Source organism: Sycon ciliatum, chromosome 3 (assembly GCF_964019385.1).
Source record: "Sycon ciliatum chromosome 3, ocSycCili1.1, whole genome shotgun sequence".
Classification (NCBI taxonomy): domain Eukaryota; kingdom Metazoa; phylum Porifera; class Calcarea; order Leucosolenida; family Sycettidae; genus Sycon; species Sycon ciliatum.
This window is the reverse complement of record NC_088645.1, coordinates 6,082,101-6,100,071: the sequence shown is the minus strand read 5'-3', so window position 1 is coordinate 6,100,071 and position 17,971 is coordinate 6,082,101. Positions and strand designations below refer to the sequence as shown.

At 49.4% G+C, this 17,971-nt stretch overlaps 1 protein-coding gene across 1 annotated transcript; it reads right to left on the bottom strand.

Moving 5' to 3' along the window:
- Nucleotides 1-3,725: 3,725 nt before the first annotated feature.
- LOC135812411 (mucin-17-like) lies at nt 3,726-17,737 on the bottom strand. Its single transcript, XM_065325784.1, has 2 exons — nt 17,148-17,737; nt 3,726-9,757 (listed from the first exon to the last, which is right to left on the bottom strand). Exon 2 carries the CDS (start codon nt 9,513-9,515, stop codon nt 3,726-3,728), a length of 5,790 nt encoding a protein of 1,929 aa, XP_065181856.1. The 5' UTR covers nt 9,516-9,757; nt 17,148-17,737.
- Between the last annotated feature and the right edge of the window lie 234 nt (nt 17,738-17,971).

The following is a 17,971-nucleotide window of genomic DNA, read 5'->3' as shown; positions in this document are numbered from 1 at the left end:
TCGGTCGGTTTTCCAACACCTGATTGTAACGGAATCACAGCCATTCCGTTCCCCGGGACGCAGGACACAAAGGACAAGACTGGTTTGTATTACATTATTTATATTTGGACATTACGGAAAGGTAGACTACTCTGACAGAGACGAACAAGAAGACTGACAAAAGGACTCTCGACTACAACATCGCGCATGCTCATATCACACATGCACGCGACTAGACGAGACAGTTTGGGGAATGCCATCACACGGGAAAACAACACATCATTTCACAACACCTGCCCCCTTGATGACATTCCACAAAATAATAAACCGACACCACGTTCCACATGCACAACAGCAAAAGGAACCACAGCAGAACAGAAAAACGAAAACCAACCATCAACCTAGAGCCGACGCTCTAATATCCGGGCCACGAAACAGGGCCAAACAAAAACCTAGAGCCGACGCTCTACGACCAGGCCACGCCACACAAGGCCAACCGAACCACGGGAGCCGAAGCTCCAACAAAATAATAACATGCGCACAGCCGCACCAAATAAATCTACAACAAAACCAATGGAGAACAACAGAACGAATAGAAGAGCAACAGACCGACAACAACCAAACTGAAACAACACAGCAACAAGCAACGAACTGAACAGAGAGAGAACAACACAGCGAGCAAGACAACAAGACGAACAACAAGGACGACACACAGTCGGTGACGCCAGACTCGTCCACTGTCCTCTGGCGAGCCACGGCCACACGCTCCGTCGCGGTTCCTGCCGTCTCAGGCTCCAGTCCACAGTGACTGTTCTAGTCCATCACCTTCTCTGCCTCCTCTCCGCGTCGTCTTCCGCTCCCACCAGCTCTTCACCTCCTCCGCTCCCACGCTCTGTTTACTTCAAAGTAACAGTTACTTCGTTGTTGACGACGACGAACAGACTCATTACAAACTAACTCATCCTCTGCGTCCCGGGTTTCGGCACCACGTTGTAACGGAATCACAGCCATTCCGTTCCCCGGGACGCAGGACACAAAGGACAAGACTGGTTTGTATTACATTATTTATATTTGGACATTACGGAAAGGTAGACTACTCTGACAGAGACGAACAAGAAGACTGACAAAAGGACTCTCGACTACAACATCGCGCATGCTCATATCACACATGCACGCGACTAGACGAGACAGTTTGGGGAATGCCATCACACGGGAAAACAACACATCATTTCACAACATGATACAAGTATGGCCTCGCATTGGAGCAAAATATCGAGTGGCCTGGCAAAATGAAAGCAAAATATCGACGATGAGCCAGCAAAATAGCGGAGCTTCACTGGCAGAATCGGGCTTTGCTTACTTGGAACGCAAGACAAACCAGCTACATAGCCGGCGCGGGGGAGTTTCTGAGTTGCTAAACCTTGTAAACCTCAGCCCAGTGAGCGCTACAACCAGGGAGTGGCAAACTACCGGTATTTATTACTCCATGATTACCACTGGGTGTTCTGCGGCTGGAACCAGAGCTGCCAGCCCTCGACTACGCTTTGTAGAGTACAACACAGGCAGTATACACATGCAGACTGACAGACAGACAGCTATCCAATACTGTAGAACATACAATTTTCGGTGTAACTTTAATTTCAGTGATTTCGGTAGAGAAACCAGGCACCTAAATTTAAATTACACCTAAAAGGCACTAGAGTATGCACTGTATGTGAAGGGAAAGCTGGTCGCCTAATTCTACATTTATTTAATACACCCGAAACCTGGCAGGTCCCTGGCACTGAAATTTTAATGCACCTAGAACTACATGTTTTACAAGTACTGTACCATGTGGCATAATAAGACGGACATCTCAATGCTTCCAACAGGCGTAGCCGCAGGTACGGGTAGACATCAGGCACTGAGGGCGCACTCGCTCCCATCGGGCGCATTGCAGCTGTAACGTTACTTTGGACAATGGGTCTGTCTGTGCATGCACCGCTGCACACTCACGCACACACCGTTGTACAAACCCGTACACACAGACACACAGTGCACACACAGTGCACACTAGGCAAAGCCCGATTTTGCCAGGGAAGCTTCGATATTTTGCCGCAAAATTTTGCTGCCTCATAGTCGATATTTTGCTTTCATTTTGCCAGGCCGCTCGATATTTTGCTCCCAAATTTGTATCACGTGTGGGAAAACTGACCGAAAGTGGGTCACATGTTAGCAAAAATGAGAAAAAGTGAGTTGGTAAAACTGTGCGAATATGAGTCACGTGCACCGTATAAGTATAAAATCTTCCAATTTCCAGCGAACACACCGATATTTTGCTCCGTTTTGCCAGCAAATTCCCTAACAAAATTCTTCGATATTTTGCTAGCAGAATTGCTAGCAAAATCGGGCTATGCCTAGTGCACACACAGACACACAGTGCACACACACGCACATACAGACACACACACACACACACACACATGCGCACACTTGCACACGCACACACACACACACACACACACACGCACACAGGCACCCAGACTACCACGGCAGTGCGCCGGAAAACAACCAGAATACGGAGTTAGAAAAAAATTGCAATGCAAAAATTAAAAGCGCTGAAAAGTAAAACATATACAGCATGATTGTGTTAATAAGTCAAACTGTAGCAGCATGGATACAAATGAAAATACTTGTGATTAAAACTGGAATTACGGAAGCGAAACAGAGAGGTTAGGTAAAAATGTCAACTCCCGCAGCGAGCCCTGAGCAAAATATCGTTGCGACGGTGTTGTGTCGCAAAGCGCTCCTTGCTGTTAGGGGGAAGAAATAAAAGGCGCCACGAAAACACGGGCCAGAAAACCAGTTATCAAAATACTAGAAAAAACTAGAATTTTCTGCCTGGACGTCGAAAAACGAACAAAGAAAATATAGAGATTTCGTTAAAAAAATCTGTGCGCCTGCAGTAGAGCAGGGAGCTAGCAGGGAGCTAGCAGGGAGCTAGCAGGGAGTGTATTTCGGTGGCAGAAGACAAACAGCGCTGACCACACCCTGACCACACCCTGAGGTTAGAGGTGTGCAAAATAGAGCACGTGCTTGGCCTGCTCAATTACAGACAAACGTTCATTCCCGTCTGGTAATGTTTGTGTTCGGTTCTTGAGAAAAAAACGAAAGAACTTGATACTTCGTGTAGCCTCGTTTTGCAAAAGGAACGCCTGAAACGCACTGTTGGCCTTGAATTGTTTAAAACACGCTCTGTCAGAGGTTAGGTGGAGCTAGGACAGACAAACTGCAAGCACTGCTTCTGTCACACAACAGTTGGAAAACGCACGGGATCACGTGCTGTGTGAAACACCGAATACAATATGAGTTATGGGGTGGCAGTGCAGCAAACTCAGCCAAGGCCCATGTTCACAATGCCAGCCAAGGCCCTGATGATGCATAGCATACCGCAGACCGCATCTACAAGCTAAGACAGTGCAAAGATCCAGACGTGGTCGCTGTTCCTGGCAAGAGGTGCAGACATCCGGACATTCGCACGCTCACAACACACCGTCACTCACACACCAGCAAGCAAGCACAGCAGAAAGTGAACGGAATCCAGTGATACCGCAATGCACTCCGGTGTTCCGCTCCCTCTCCACCAGGATAGCGCGCTAACTGGCGTGGTACGGAGATTTTCATGCCACGGTTACGCAGAGACGATAGCAGGGAGAGCGAACACGACAGAGTTTACTACAGTGCACAGCATGGGTGGGTTACTGAGATCACAACTCCGCGTCTGAGCCATAACCGCTCAGCGATCTACCGGGATCTGGCGCGTACGGAGTGCTGGTCCAGTGTGCAAACTTCTCGCACGCATCCAGTACCTGTTTGAACACGGCACACCAGTGGCACAGGTCATCGTAGTCTGAGGCCCTGAACGTGAAGCTGCGTTTGGTCGGATGAACCAGGGTGAAGGCGTACGGGTGCACCTCGATCGTGTGCTCCAGTTGGTATCCGAAGAGCGCGATGATATTCTGCTCGGTGACCTTGGCGTTGGGTTTGGAGCTGTATAGGAAGCGGTACGTCTCCAGCGTGCAGAAGCGCGTCTGCCACTTCTTGGTGGTCGCTCTCTTCTGCAGCGTACCTACCATCAGGCTGCTGAAGTTGTAGATGGACGCCCCGGCGTTGGCCTCACGCATAGTCTCCTCGGAGAGCGATGGACCCACGCATCGCCGCTTGCTGTTCCTGCGTTGCGACTTGCGACGGAATGTCTGCGACGCCATGTCCTCGTATATCAGGTTCTCGCCGTCACCGACTTGGGTGGACGGTGGCGGAGCGGAGTGCGCTTCCTCGTCCGTCACGGCCGCCGATGAGACGGTGGTCAAGTCTTGCTGCGAACCTTCCCGTGTAACGGACGGGTGCCGGCTAGTCAGTGGTGTGTGCGTGTCCAGGACTGAGCAGCTCATGGCCGCGTAAATGTCCTCGTCTTCCTCGGCACCGCCGGCCAGTACCTGAGGGGCGGCGGCGGTTAGTGAGTAGGAAGAGACGGCGGACGTCGCTGCAGGTCCGTGTAACGGCTGCCCACTGGACGTCTGTAGTGGCGTGGAGAAGCTGGGGCGGATGGACGAGTAGCCGGGGTTCCGCGAGCTGCCGACACCGATACCAAGCCGTCCACCGGGGCCCGCCATCGCCACGGCCGTGTCCCGGAGTAGACTGTCGGAGGAGAGTGCCGTCTTCATGTCCACGTACTCGTCCTCGAGCGAGTCGCCCAGCGGTGGCTGCGAGGCGCGCCGATGGTCGTAGAGATTAACGGCACTGCCAGGACTGCCGCCACTGCTACCAGCGCATGCTGCAAAGTCCGGTGCTGACTTGTGACTAAGCGTGTCATATTCCTGCTCTTCACTGGACTGGCGCGACTGCTTGAGCAGGAAGCTGGGCACTACTGAGCCAGTCAAGTGGGGCGGTTGCGAGGACATGCTGTTGTGCGCTAGGAAAGGCGCCGAGGGTGGTTTGCTACTGCCAGCGACACCGCTGTTGTGGTTGTTGCTGTTGTTGGTGCTGGCCATCGACGATAGTGGTGCAGTGGTTGCTGTCAGCGAGCCCTCTGTGCTAGATCGGCTGATGTGTTCGCTGGCAAGGGGGTCAGTGACCAGTGGCTTACAATATTCATATGTACTGTTGCTGTCGTCGGTTTGCAAGACCAGCGTACCGTCGGCTGTGTTGCCATTGGTAGAGCCAGTGAGTGACGATGACGGAGCACGCAGCGTGCTGTTCAGCATCGACGAGCAGTCCTCGTACACGGCAGAGTTCGTCACCGATGACGACGCCGTCGCCGGTAGCAGCAGGGAATGATCGGCGGCAGTGAGGTGTTTAACGGGTGACATGGGGCTGAGTGGATGGTTACTTGGGGGCGACAAGTCATTGGACATTGTGGGACTGGCAATGTTGATGTGATGGTAATATTCACTGGAGTCATCACCACCACCGCTGCTATGCACATGCAGATTATGTGGTTCAGTGCTTCTAGTGGCGGCAACACCCATTACACCAGTAGCACCAGTGCTAGTGCTAGTGCTAGCACTGGTGCTACTACCACTGCCACCACTCCCACCACTGTTGTTCATACCGATCATTAGATCAGGGGCAAGCTGATAGTGATCATAGCTACCCAGTGCCACGTCTGCAGAGTGTGTGGATAGTGCTAGCGGTACACTACCGGTGGGGCCACTGGCGGCAGCCAGCGGATTGCCGACGTCGAAGAGATTGTCCGTGCTGGTGCTGAGCAGAGCCGGCGTTGTGCATGCTTCATACACCGCCTCGTCAGCCAGCAGATCATCGGCACCCATGAGGGTGGGCTGTGGTAAACTGGACGACGGCTGTGCGGTTGCCGTGCCCAGCCCCGGCAGCTTATTGCTCTTGTCAGCGGCGGAGCGCAGATGTGGACGCCCTGCGTGCGAGACCCTCGCGGAACGCGAGATCGAGCACGACTGTGTGCGGTTCTTGAGCGAACCTATGACAGCATCGGCCACGCTACCCCTCTGACCAGTGCCCACGGCCGGGCTGCTGTTTCTGCTCTTGCTGCACCTGACGCTGACACGGGGAGACGTTCTGCCGTAGTCCTTGAAGTCGGTTGTGCTTTCCTCTTTGTCCATGTCCGTGCTGGCATCTTTGCTAGCTGTTTTGCTCAAGTCCTTCAAGTTGGCTTGGTTAGATTCAATGTTGGTGGCTTTGTTGGTGGCTTTGTTTGTGGCTTTGCTTTCCTCTTTAGTCATGGTCTTGCTGACATCTTTGCTGACATCTTTGCTGACATCTTTGCTGGCGTCTTTGCTGACATCTTTGCTGGCGTCTTTGCTGACATCTTTGCTGGCGTCTTTGCTGACGTCTTTGCTGACATCCTTGCTGACATCTTTGCTGGCGTCTTTGCTGACATCTTTGCTGGCGTCTTCGCTGAGAGTCTTGAGGGCGTCTTCGCTGAGAGTCTTGAGGGCGTCTTTGCTAGTGGCCTTGAGGGCGTCTTTGCTAGTGGCCTTACTCACTGACTTGGCAAACGTCTTGATGGCCTCTTTGCTGGAGGTTCTTTTTGGTTCCTTGTTGGCGTTCTTTCTGCTCTCCTTTCTGGCAGGTTTGATCGCTTCCTTGTTGGACGTTTTGCTGGCTGTTTTGCTGGACGATAAGCTAGAGTCCTTGGTGGAGGACCTCGAGGTTGTGTTTCTGCGCTCCAGGTCGAGAGGAGACGGCCTGCGTCTCTTTGGCAGCTGCTGTTGCATGCGCTGGAATGGCGTGGGCGAGCCGGGCGCTGTAGTTGACACCGAATCACGGGGCAACGCGCTCAACGCATCGGGTCCCACAACTGAGGAGAGCACCATGCCACTGTCCGCACTCGTGGCTCTGTCCAATAGTCTGCCACACGACGTTTGCCGCAGCTGAGACAACTTGGATTCTAGGGAAGCCTCCAGGGTGAACGCCCTCTTCATGAACGAAGGCTTGGACTTTGGTGGCGGAGGCGACGGATTTACTCGTTTTTTCTGTACCAGCGACTGCTGGCCCAGGACCACTTCGTCTAGGATCCGAGTGAGAGATAAACGAGTGGCCTCGGATATCCAATTACCGCCTTCGCACTCCGCATCCCCGGACATCGTGGAGAGTAGGGAGCTCTCAGAGTCGACCTGTTTCGGTCCAACACCACCACTATCACTACCACTGACACCATCATCATTATCATTGTCTACGTCATCGTCACTATACAGCTGCTGCTGCTGCTGCTGCTGTGGCTCTAAGTGGTCGGTGAATGCTGACGCTGATGCTGATGTTGATTCCGTGGTGTTGTCGGCGGTGGTTTCGGTAATTGTGTGAGCAGACAAATTGGGCTTGAACGGCGCCGCGTCCTGAGTTTGGCTGATTCTAGCGGGCTGCTGAGCCATGCCAACTGTGCCGACCGTGCCAACTGTGCCGACCGTGCCAACTGTGCTGACCGTGCCAAAGCTAGGACAACGGGTTGTCGGCGGTGATGCCAGCATGATCTGCGGCATCGAGGCACTGTGTCTGCTCTTCAAAAGGGCGTGCTGCGGGGGATTGTTGTCGGGGTTGCTACCAGTGCTGCTAGGACCACTGGCGCTGCCCTTAGAGCGGGGAGAAGCCGGTCGTAAATCACCAGCATCCCGACCACCAGGGGAAACAGAATGGGCGCATGTGTCGCTACTGTTACGCCGCCTATTGCCACGCTGTCGCCTGCCGCTGTTCGGCCATAACTGTGCCAGCGATGCCTGAGCACTGGTGGCGTTTGTCAGCTTGTCTAGCGACACCAACTGTGGCAGCTCGGAGTCATCGTCAGTAGTAGCAGCAGCGTCCGATGTTAGAGTCGCCGGAGTGGGAGGCGTGGCGTTGTGTTGCGGCGAGCGCGGTGGAACTGGCGGCTTTGTGGTGGCAACGCCGCCACTGGTTGAGGTCGGCGTCGGGGACGTACTGCCGCAGCTCGTGGTTGACATAATGCGGTGCTGTCTGAACGCGGGGACTGTAGTCTCATACAGATTGCGTGGTGATGTTGGCGACTTTGGTAGCGATTTCTGCAGTTGTTGTTGCTGCTGCTGCTGGTGATGCTGCTGCTGGTGGTGCTGGTCACCTGACTGCATACTGTATGTAGTAACAGAATCAGATATCGGACATGAACCTGGCTTGCCCAGCGAAAAGTTCAGAGAACGCCATCCAGACGATGGGGACTTCGGCGTCAACGGCGACAGCGGTGCTGTTGTTGCCAATGGCGACCCTGGTGGTGGTGCTGCTGCTGCCGCTGTGGCATCATCGCCAGTGGTGACTGATATCATTTCTTCCCCCTGTGGCGGAACTCTGCTGCTACATTCTGCTGCTGCTACTGCTGGCGATGATGTAGGCTGCACTCCGCTCGCATCGTGTGTTCTTGCCGATGGCGTGGGCTGCGGTCTACTCTCATCCGTCCGTTGCTGTAGTGTTTCGCTCGCGTCTGCTCTTAGAGACAGCGTGGGCTGCACTGCGCTGGCAGCCAGCGAACTGGCACGCTTAGACAGTGCCACTGTAGTGTAGTTATTACGAGGTGTGCTAGTCGACTGAACTGGCACACTGCTTCGCGATGATGATGTGCATACGTTCACATAGGAGTGCAGGACGCGTGGCGGCCCGTTGCTAGTGCGTTTTCTCCTCTCCTGGATATGCGGCCTACTTCCAGTGATGCCAGCAAAGCTGTCTGGACGCGCCGGAACGATTGGCTTCGCTGACAGGTCGGTCGCTGACGACAGCGACTTGTCAGTGGAGCCAGCATAGCAGTCCGGACGCGCGGGTATGCTTGGCTTAGCTGCGGCATTGGTCGGTGGTGGTGACTGCGTAGGGGCTTCGTCGGTCGTGCCAGCAGCAAAGCTTTCCTGACTCGGCAGCATGCTTCGCTTAGCTTTCGCGTCGGTTGGTGGTGACTGCATAAGCGATTCGTCAGTGGTGCCAGCAGCATCGCTTTCCTGACGTGTCAGTACGCTTAGCTTAGCCGGTGGTGATGCAGCTGGTGGTGATGCATCGGTCGGTGGTGACTTTGATCGCCACTGGACGGCGTTGCGACGTGCTGTTCCGCTTGGTAGATTACCAGCCTCCGTAGCTGCAGCCACCGCTGCTACTTGCATGTGCGATGACGTAATATCCATGGTGGTGACAGCGCCTGCTTGTGTCTGTGACGTCATACCCATGGTGGTGACATCACCTGCTGCTTGCATGTGCGATGACGCCATGCCCAAGATAGCGTCATCGCCTGGTGCTCCAAACACTGACGCTGGCGAGGTTGGAGCGTGCTTGTGCGAGTCGCAGAACGTTGGAGCGTGATCCGGTGTGATCGCAGCTGACGTGTCCGACGGCTTTGGGCGAGGGCGGAATTGAGACGGTGACGTCAGTGCACGCGACCGTAGCTCCGGTAGTCGCGCCAGAGGCTTCTTAGACGCTGCCGCAGTGGCGTTGGCCGATGACTGACCAGCATCAAAGCGCTGGATGAGCTTACCGATACATTGTGTCGCTGGCTGACCCTGCTGTTCGTCCGCATCTCTCTGTTCCCTGTCGCTCATACGCGGCGTGGCGGAGCTCAGGGAGCCGGTTGTGTACGTGAATGCCGGCGATGACTGCGGTGCCGAGAGCTTGCGAGGCGTGGAGTAGTGTGGTAGGCCTTCCTCGGCGGCTGGTCGCGTGTGACGCGTACTGGCAGCAACGCTGGAGATGTCTTTGATGCGTTCGAGTAGGCGATCCGCCGACACTTGTGCGGAATGATCGGGGTGAGAGCCAGACACGTTCGACAGTAACCCGCACGCATCTGCATTAGAGAACAAACGCATGCAAACACACGCACGTGCATGCGCGTGCACGCACACAAAACGCCCACAAGCGCGCGTCCACATACGTGAAGACACACCGACACAAACGCACACAAGTGATTCCTGTCAGTGAGCCGCACAGTCAAATAACGCACTCTCTGCCGAAAGAACTACGGACGTGTCATGTCTGTATGGTCCGTGCATTACACACACTCATGTCTGTATGGTCCGTGCATTACACACACACACACACACACACACACACACACACACACACACACACACACACACACACAGATGGGAAGTCTATGGGCGGTGGAGCCATGACGAAGAGAATTAGAGAATGACAACAACAACAACAACACCAACACCAACACCACCACCAACAACAACAACAACAACAACAACAACAACAACAACAACAACAACAGTCTCTATATTATTGGCCACAGGCCGTTGTGAGAATAAACATTTGAAACAATCCAGACGTAGAAGGAAGCCCTCAACGAAACATGTGAAAACAACAGAGGGGGGCTGGATCCACTGTACAAGTAGAGCTTCTTGAGAACACCGAGCATTGCTCTACCAAAACCGTTGAACACACTGACAGTTTGGGTGATGGCCGGTCATTGCCACCCAATGTTACTTGACTGATAACAGACGAAAGGTACATACTGTAAGGCTTGCGTTTGGTTGGTACGACCTAGAACAGGATTCACCAGAACAGCTCGTTTGGTTGGGACTGCACCTGTTCTGGGTCGGCCAGAACATGTTCTGCTTGCTCCGGCCTCGAGGCCGGAGCAGACCGAGCAGTTTCACTTTTTCACAGTGAAACCTGACGGGAACATCGATTTTGGTCCCGAATGATCACATGCATATGCTTTCGGGTTGGACTTGTTGTACCGTACACAGTAACCATGGTGACCCATACACATTTTGAAGCATGCACCAAGTTTAAGTGGCAAGTTTGGCACATTTTTCACAAAAATGTGCTCTGTTTCTGGAGTACCGTTTGGTTGACATGAGGCTGCTGCATGGGCACCAGCTGTTCGATCCTGTTCTAGATCGTACCAACCAAACACACCCTAGGTCTACACATTTTCGGCCCATTCAAATTTCGGCCTCCCAGGGCTAAAACCCATTTCGGCCGCATCACATTTTCGGCCTCTACTGCTGCCGCCTGCATACACTGCCACACTGAACCTTGAAAAACAAAACTTCGGCCGCAACAAATTTTCGGCCAAACATGACCAGGCCGAAAATAGCCGAAAAAAAATACAGTCAACTTTGCGTATAACGACACTCGGCGGGGCATCAGAAAAGTGTCCTTAGTCGCGAAGTGTCGTTATACCCGAAGTCTCATTATATGTATTACAGTTAGACGGGACTTTGCTCTGGGCATGGAAATTCTGTCGTTCGTCGCGAATTGTCGTTATACCCGCAGTCGTTATTAGCGAAGTTGACTGCATGCGCCGAATATCTGTTGACTAACAGCACCGGATTTCCCCGGATATAAGTCCCACCAGTTTTGGCACTAAACTTCAAGGTCAAAGGAGGGCAAAGGAGGTCAAAGGAGGTCAAAGGAGGGTGTGTGACCTACAATTGAGTGTGAATTTCTAGTTATGTGAATGTATGGAAACAATCACTACAAGTACTAGTAGTCTCTGAAGTAAACATTGGGTGAGACTTGAAATCATGTGCGACTTGTAAATGGGGAGATACAGCAACCGCCAAGAGTGTGCAACTCCAGCTATGGGTCTGTCATGGGTCTGTCATGTCTGTCATGTCCGTCATGGTGGACGAATACCACAGAGGAGTTACACCATTCTCATTTACTAAAAGCACGGATGAACGAGATTGGCCTATAATGTTGTAGTCTGTTGGCCCCTGAGTCGCCTGGTTTCGGTCCGAGAAGGCTGCGATGCAGCGCCCGGCCCTTATTCCCAATCGAACACGGTTGAGTGAGCAGTCACCAGTCACCAGTCACCTGGTCACCGTGCCTGCAGGCTACAACCTTCACACCAAGGCTTAAACAAAAGACTCTTTTCACTAAAATCGGAGGAAACAAACCATTGCTAAAAGTTAAAGTTGGCTGCTTTACAGAAAAATAGCAAATGAATAAAACTAATTGTGCACTCATAACCATGTACAATCATATACATGTATAAAACAATTAAAACAAACAATAGGAGGACAGAAAAAAATAATTAAAATGAAAATATTCCAGAACGTTTTCTCGTGACTATCATCAGTGGATCATCGTCACATAGTAAGAATCACTAAAACAACCAGTTATATAGCTAGAATAATAATCACAAATAGCAGCTTGTGATTCCACTGATGATAGTCATGAGAAAGCATTTGGGAATTTATTCATTTTAATAATTGTTTTATACATGGTTATGAGTGCACAATTAGTCAATTTTTTCTTCAGACTTTTCCCGTTTGTCTCTTTCCCTCAAACCAGTTAACAATTAGTTTTATTCATTGCTACGACTACAGTCTGCATCGGCTATAGAGTGACCGGATATAAGAACATAATTATCGGCTACAGTGATATTGGTACGAAATATCAAAAGCAAAACGTATTTTATCGAGTACAAATATCACTATAACCAATATTATCGGATGTAATGATATATCGGATATTATGATGGCAACAAAGAATCAAAACATGCATAACACACTAGTATTATTATTATTATCGGCTATAGTGATAACTTTAAAATACATGTAGCAATAATATCAAAACTAAATATTGCGACAGAGCTTTCGGCCATATTTTCAATTCATTGCATTCCCAACTCATCACAACCACGCGCTCTTCAGCCAAACCATTGCAACATCATAATAATAAACAACATACATGACTGTACTTTCCATTGGCATCAGTATTCCGCGTAAGATTTTCGTCGCTTGTGTGGTGTGTTTCTCCACCAATGAGCGCGTACTATGATTATTTATCGCTGTTCTCACACTTTACCATTTTAGCAGCTTGCATATGCCATTGATATATGTGGAAAGCGCGCACTTGCGCCATTTCTAGTGTATAAGACTGATCATTCCTCCATTATCATCATTATCATCCTCTACTGATGAGCTCCGACAGGGAGCGAAACAGCTGTCTAGAGGCGTGGAGCAATAGTTATTATCTCTCAACGGAAGTGTCGTTGCTGGTGTCTGTATGGTTTGGCTGAAGAGCGCGTGGTTGTGATGAGTTGGGAATGCAATGAATAATATCAAAGGCCCAATTTTTTTTACTTTCTTCACGTTGCTTATTTTGATAGTGACACATGTACATGTACATAACAGAATTTTTTATGGAAATGCGGGCACTGTCAACTATGCAGCATGCTCATTTGTCAAAACGGCATGCTGGAAGTATTTCCTTGCCTTTCATGTGTCGATCGAAAAAAATCGATCGTATCGCATATAGTGATGCATCGGTTATAGTGATGGGCACGCTATAGCCGATACAGACTGTATTGTCTCCTCGTTATTTAGTGAAATGCTTTACAGTAACTGTTAAGCCTAGGGCATGTTTGTCGGCAGGAAAACCGCGAGCTCCCATGTAGGGAGCAACACATTCTTTCCCTCCTATCGCCGAAGTCACACCAACCTCTTCTTCACATGCTATGTTTGGCGGTGCTCTAATTTCAGAAATTTTAGGTATTTTCGGTACGAGGGCAAAAGGCCAGGTTAGGCGAACAGAAATTTTAGGTACAGAGTAGCTGGTCCCTATTGGATTATGTGTGTTAGTGTTTGTTCGGTGTATTGAAACTTTAGGTACGAAACAGATGCACAGAAAGTACCGAAAATAAAAGTACACCGAAAATCTGTGAAATTACAGTACTCTATTGAAACCAGTAGCTCTACCAGTTCAAGGAGGGGCATTCTATGATAATAATTATTAGAGAATAATAATTATTATATTAGCTATAAAGAGAACAAATTCTGCTGTCATCGCCACACTACAACAAAGTCATGAAGGTTTACCAAAATCGATTTTCTTGTCACAATCATCAGTGGAAAGCCGTGACTGAAGAATAACCATGCCAAATCAATAATTTATCTACATTCAATAACGTGTTACGAGAACAAAACAAAGTGCTAAAAATAGAATGAGGGAAGGTGAGACAATAGAAGTAAAGTGAGAGCTAAGTGCAACAGGGGTGAGGAACTAATTGCAACGCTAGAACTATGTAGTGAGACAAACAATCATGCTGTGCACCTACGAAAACAATCTTAACGCAACTACATGTTTCTTCTGCTTACAAAGATCAGGCTTATGCAAACGAATACAAACAGCCTCAAGTACTTTCAACTGACTAGCGTACCGTGCACGACAAAGAACAGAAAAACTAAAATCATCATACACCTGCAGACACTTAGGGTGAGACAACAGATGAAGAAAAACGGCAGACTTCTTACGATCACAATCACCATCCGATTCCTCGTCTCCACCAACCGCAACCTCGTCCCCCCCCCCACTGATGATTGTGACAAGAAAATCGATTTTGGTAAACCTTCATGACTTTGTTGTAGTGTGGCGATGACAGCAGAATTTGTTCTCTTTATAGCTATTATAAAATTGTTGTCTCCGCGTCGATTATTTAATTATTATATTCTCTAGGATTCTCTACCCCAACCAGTACATGTAGCTCCGCAAGACCGGGACTCTGCCAACCGGGTTATGGTTGTAGTCAGGAGCACTACGCGTCCTCGCCTTGTAACATGCTGTCAAAATCGAAAAACATGTACAGGGTTCTAGCCAGGTCAATAGTAGGGGGGGGGGGGGGGCATGGGAAAAAGTTACCCCATGACCCATTTTTTCCATTGTCCAAAATTGTCTTGCCATGCAAAATGTAACATACAGGGTGAACCCCCGACTTCACCCCTCACAAATGTGCCTTTATGAACCCTCTAGTAGTGACTATCGACTGTATTTTCGTTGAATGGCGTGAAAAAACACAAAAATCGGGAAATGAGTAGGGGGGCGGCGCTTTTTCACAGGGGGCGCGCAAACGGAGTAGGGGGGGGCGCTGCCCCCCCCCCCCCCCTTTGGCTAGAACCCTGCATGTACATGTATGCGGCCGTGCCACCCCCCCCCCCCCCCTCTCTAAAAGGGGGACCAGCTCAGTGTCTGCTTTAGGATTTCAAACCAACCGGGTACACGTGTACCTGGCACACCTCTTCCAACTGGGTCAGAGCCGGGTCAGAGCCGGGTCAGAGCCGGGTCAGAGCCGGGTACTTCAAACGTTCAAGTGCAGCTACTGCATGTACATGTGCATCAGGTAGCTGTACATAATAGTACTCCCTGCTGTACATAATAGTACTCCCTGCTGTACATAATAGTACTCCCTGCTGTACATAATAGTACTCCCTGCTGTACATAATAGTACTCCCTGCTGTACATAATAGTACTCCCTGCTGTACATAATAGTACTCCCTGCTGTACATAATAGTACTCCCTGCTGTACATAATAGTACTCCCTGCTGTACATAATAGTACTCCCTGCTGTACATAATAGTACTCCCAGCTGTACATAATAGGACTCCCTGGTGTACAGTGCGTGTCGGTTATAGCGTGGCCGTGTAAAAGAATATACTGCCTACAAGAATGAACTCTCATGTTTTCATAATCATAACATGGATTTCATGTGTATATTTATTCTTACAAGCAATGTTATCGTGTAATAGAATATATCGGTCCTAACAATGGACTTTGTGTAGCAAAATATGCCATATTAGTACAAAGTGTATCGCCTGTAGTAATAACATCTGCCCGATACCGTTCTGAACCGACTCGAATTGCATCATAATGCTGCAAGCGCATCTGTTGTGGTCATGTAACTCATGTTGCTCAGCCACATAGTGAACCTATGCAGGCCATGGCCCAGTATGGGACTACTTTGGAAGTACGAGCAACCGCATACACAGCAGCACTACGTTGTACGTACATGTATAATGATCTTCCTGGCTATGCGCACATGCATATGATACGTCACACTATATTTATCGCGTGTAACAAATACCGTATATTCTCTATTATAAGCGCCGTGCTTATATTTTTTCAACACCCCTCTACCCTGTGCTTATATTGGAGACCGTGCTTTTATTTTTTCAATCAATTATGACAATACAATCCATACAGAACGAGAAGAAATGCATGCTAGATATCATGCATGCAGCATTGATTCCACCAAGACCGTGCTAATAATAGAGTCTGTGCTTATAATGTTTCTAAAGGTGCTCACAGTGTGCTAGTATTAGAGACTGTGCTAGTAATGGAGACCTGTGCTTATAATAGAGAATATACGGTATCGGAAATAAGAATAGAAAGTCGTTTTTCAAACACCCACGCGATAACCGATACCTACTGTATAATCCCAACCGGGTCACAGGTGACCCGGTGTTCTTTTTCCAAACGGGTCCAAGTACAGTGCGTATCGGTTATAGCGTGGTCGTGTAAAAGAATATACTGCCTACAAGAATGAACCCTCATGTTTTCATAATCATAACATGGATTTCAAGTGCACATTTATTCTTACAAGCAATTTTATCCCATAGTAGAATATGTCGGTCCTAAGAATGGACTTTGTGTAGCGAAACATGCCAGATTAGTACAAAGTGTATCGCCTGTAGTAATAACATCTGTCCAATTCCGTTCTGATGTGACTCTCGTTGCGTCGTAGTGCTGCAGATTCAACTGTTGTGCCCATGCAACTCATATTGCATAGCCACATGTAAGCCTATGGGACTATGACCAGCCACATGCACAGAAGTACTGCGTTGCATGTACGATGATCTTCCTGCCCCTGCGCATATGCATATGATATGCCACACTTGATTTATCGTGTGTAAGAAATATCGGAAATAAGAATAGAAAGTCGTTTTTCAAACACCCACGCTATAACCGATACCTACTGTACCCTGCAACCGGGTCGCTGACCCGACTGACCCGGCTCTGGGGCAGACACTGCAGCTACACCCCTAGTAATAGACAACTTCCTCTGCTACTGTGCATACATACATACATACATACATACATGCATGCATACATACATACATACATACATACATACATACATACATACATACATACATACATACATACATACATGCATACATACATACATACATACATACATACATGCATGCATGCATACATACATACATACATACATACATACATACATACAATGTACATACATACATACATACATAATTATCAGTTACATACATACACCTACCACTACTAGTATGATGGGCAACTAAACTTACTTCCTCTGCTACTGTGTGTGCAAAGAAGATTTGCTCACACATGGTAGCCCATGCACACGTCAATGTATTGCAGTGTATTGCAGTGTATTGCAGCATCAGTCTCACCTTGTATCCAGTGCACGAGCAATGGCAGGACATTGTCTTCATCGACAAACGACAGCAGCGGTCGAAACCGCTCCGCAATCTCCTGGGCATCCAGTTTCGTTTTGCCAGTCTACCTCACAGCTTACACTCGCCACTGGAGATCTCCGAATTTATTGCAAGCTTGTCTCTGCTCTCAGCCGACACTGAGTGGAGAGTACTTGACAATTGGACCAGCCTGGAACTCGAGCTTCAGCAGGAAGGGACGCACTCAACAAGCCACGGCATTACAGGCTGTGTTACTCAGCCACCACAGTGCAGAAGTCCAACAACCAGAACAACAACTACTCCTGCAATTATATTATCACCTTGTTCGAGCAAACATTATTGACTTGTTCTCGCTTGCTGCTTGAACATTGACCATTGTTGACGCTCGAAATTTATCGGAAATGCAAAGACTGAAAGTGCCATATGCGGTGAGAAATTCACACTGCTCACAGAGCGACAAGCATTGACAAAGCCACGCTGCTTTGGCATCTCCTAGGACTACACTAAATTGCCTCCGCGATCATGTTCCACTCACAAACTACTTGTCCGGAGCAGTTCAGCCCGTCATGCTAATGTAGTAATGAAAAGATAGCAATGTCGAAATACGCTGTTTCGGGTTCGTCTGACGCTCAAACTTCTTTCTTGAATCTTGGCGTGTCGATCGACACGACCGAACCTGGACTGGTCAAGTCATAAAAAATCTCCCTTCCCCATATTCGGAGCATGCACTTCGAGTAGGGTGTCGTCAAAAAAAGTATTTTTACGACACCCCTGACTTCGAGCCCTCAAGGTCGAGGTCG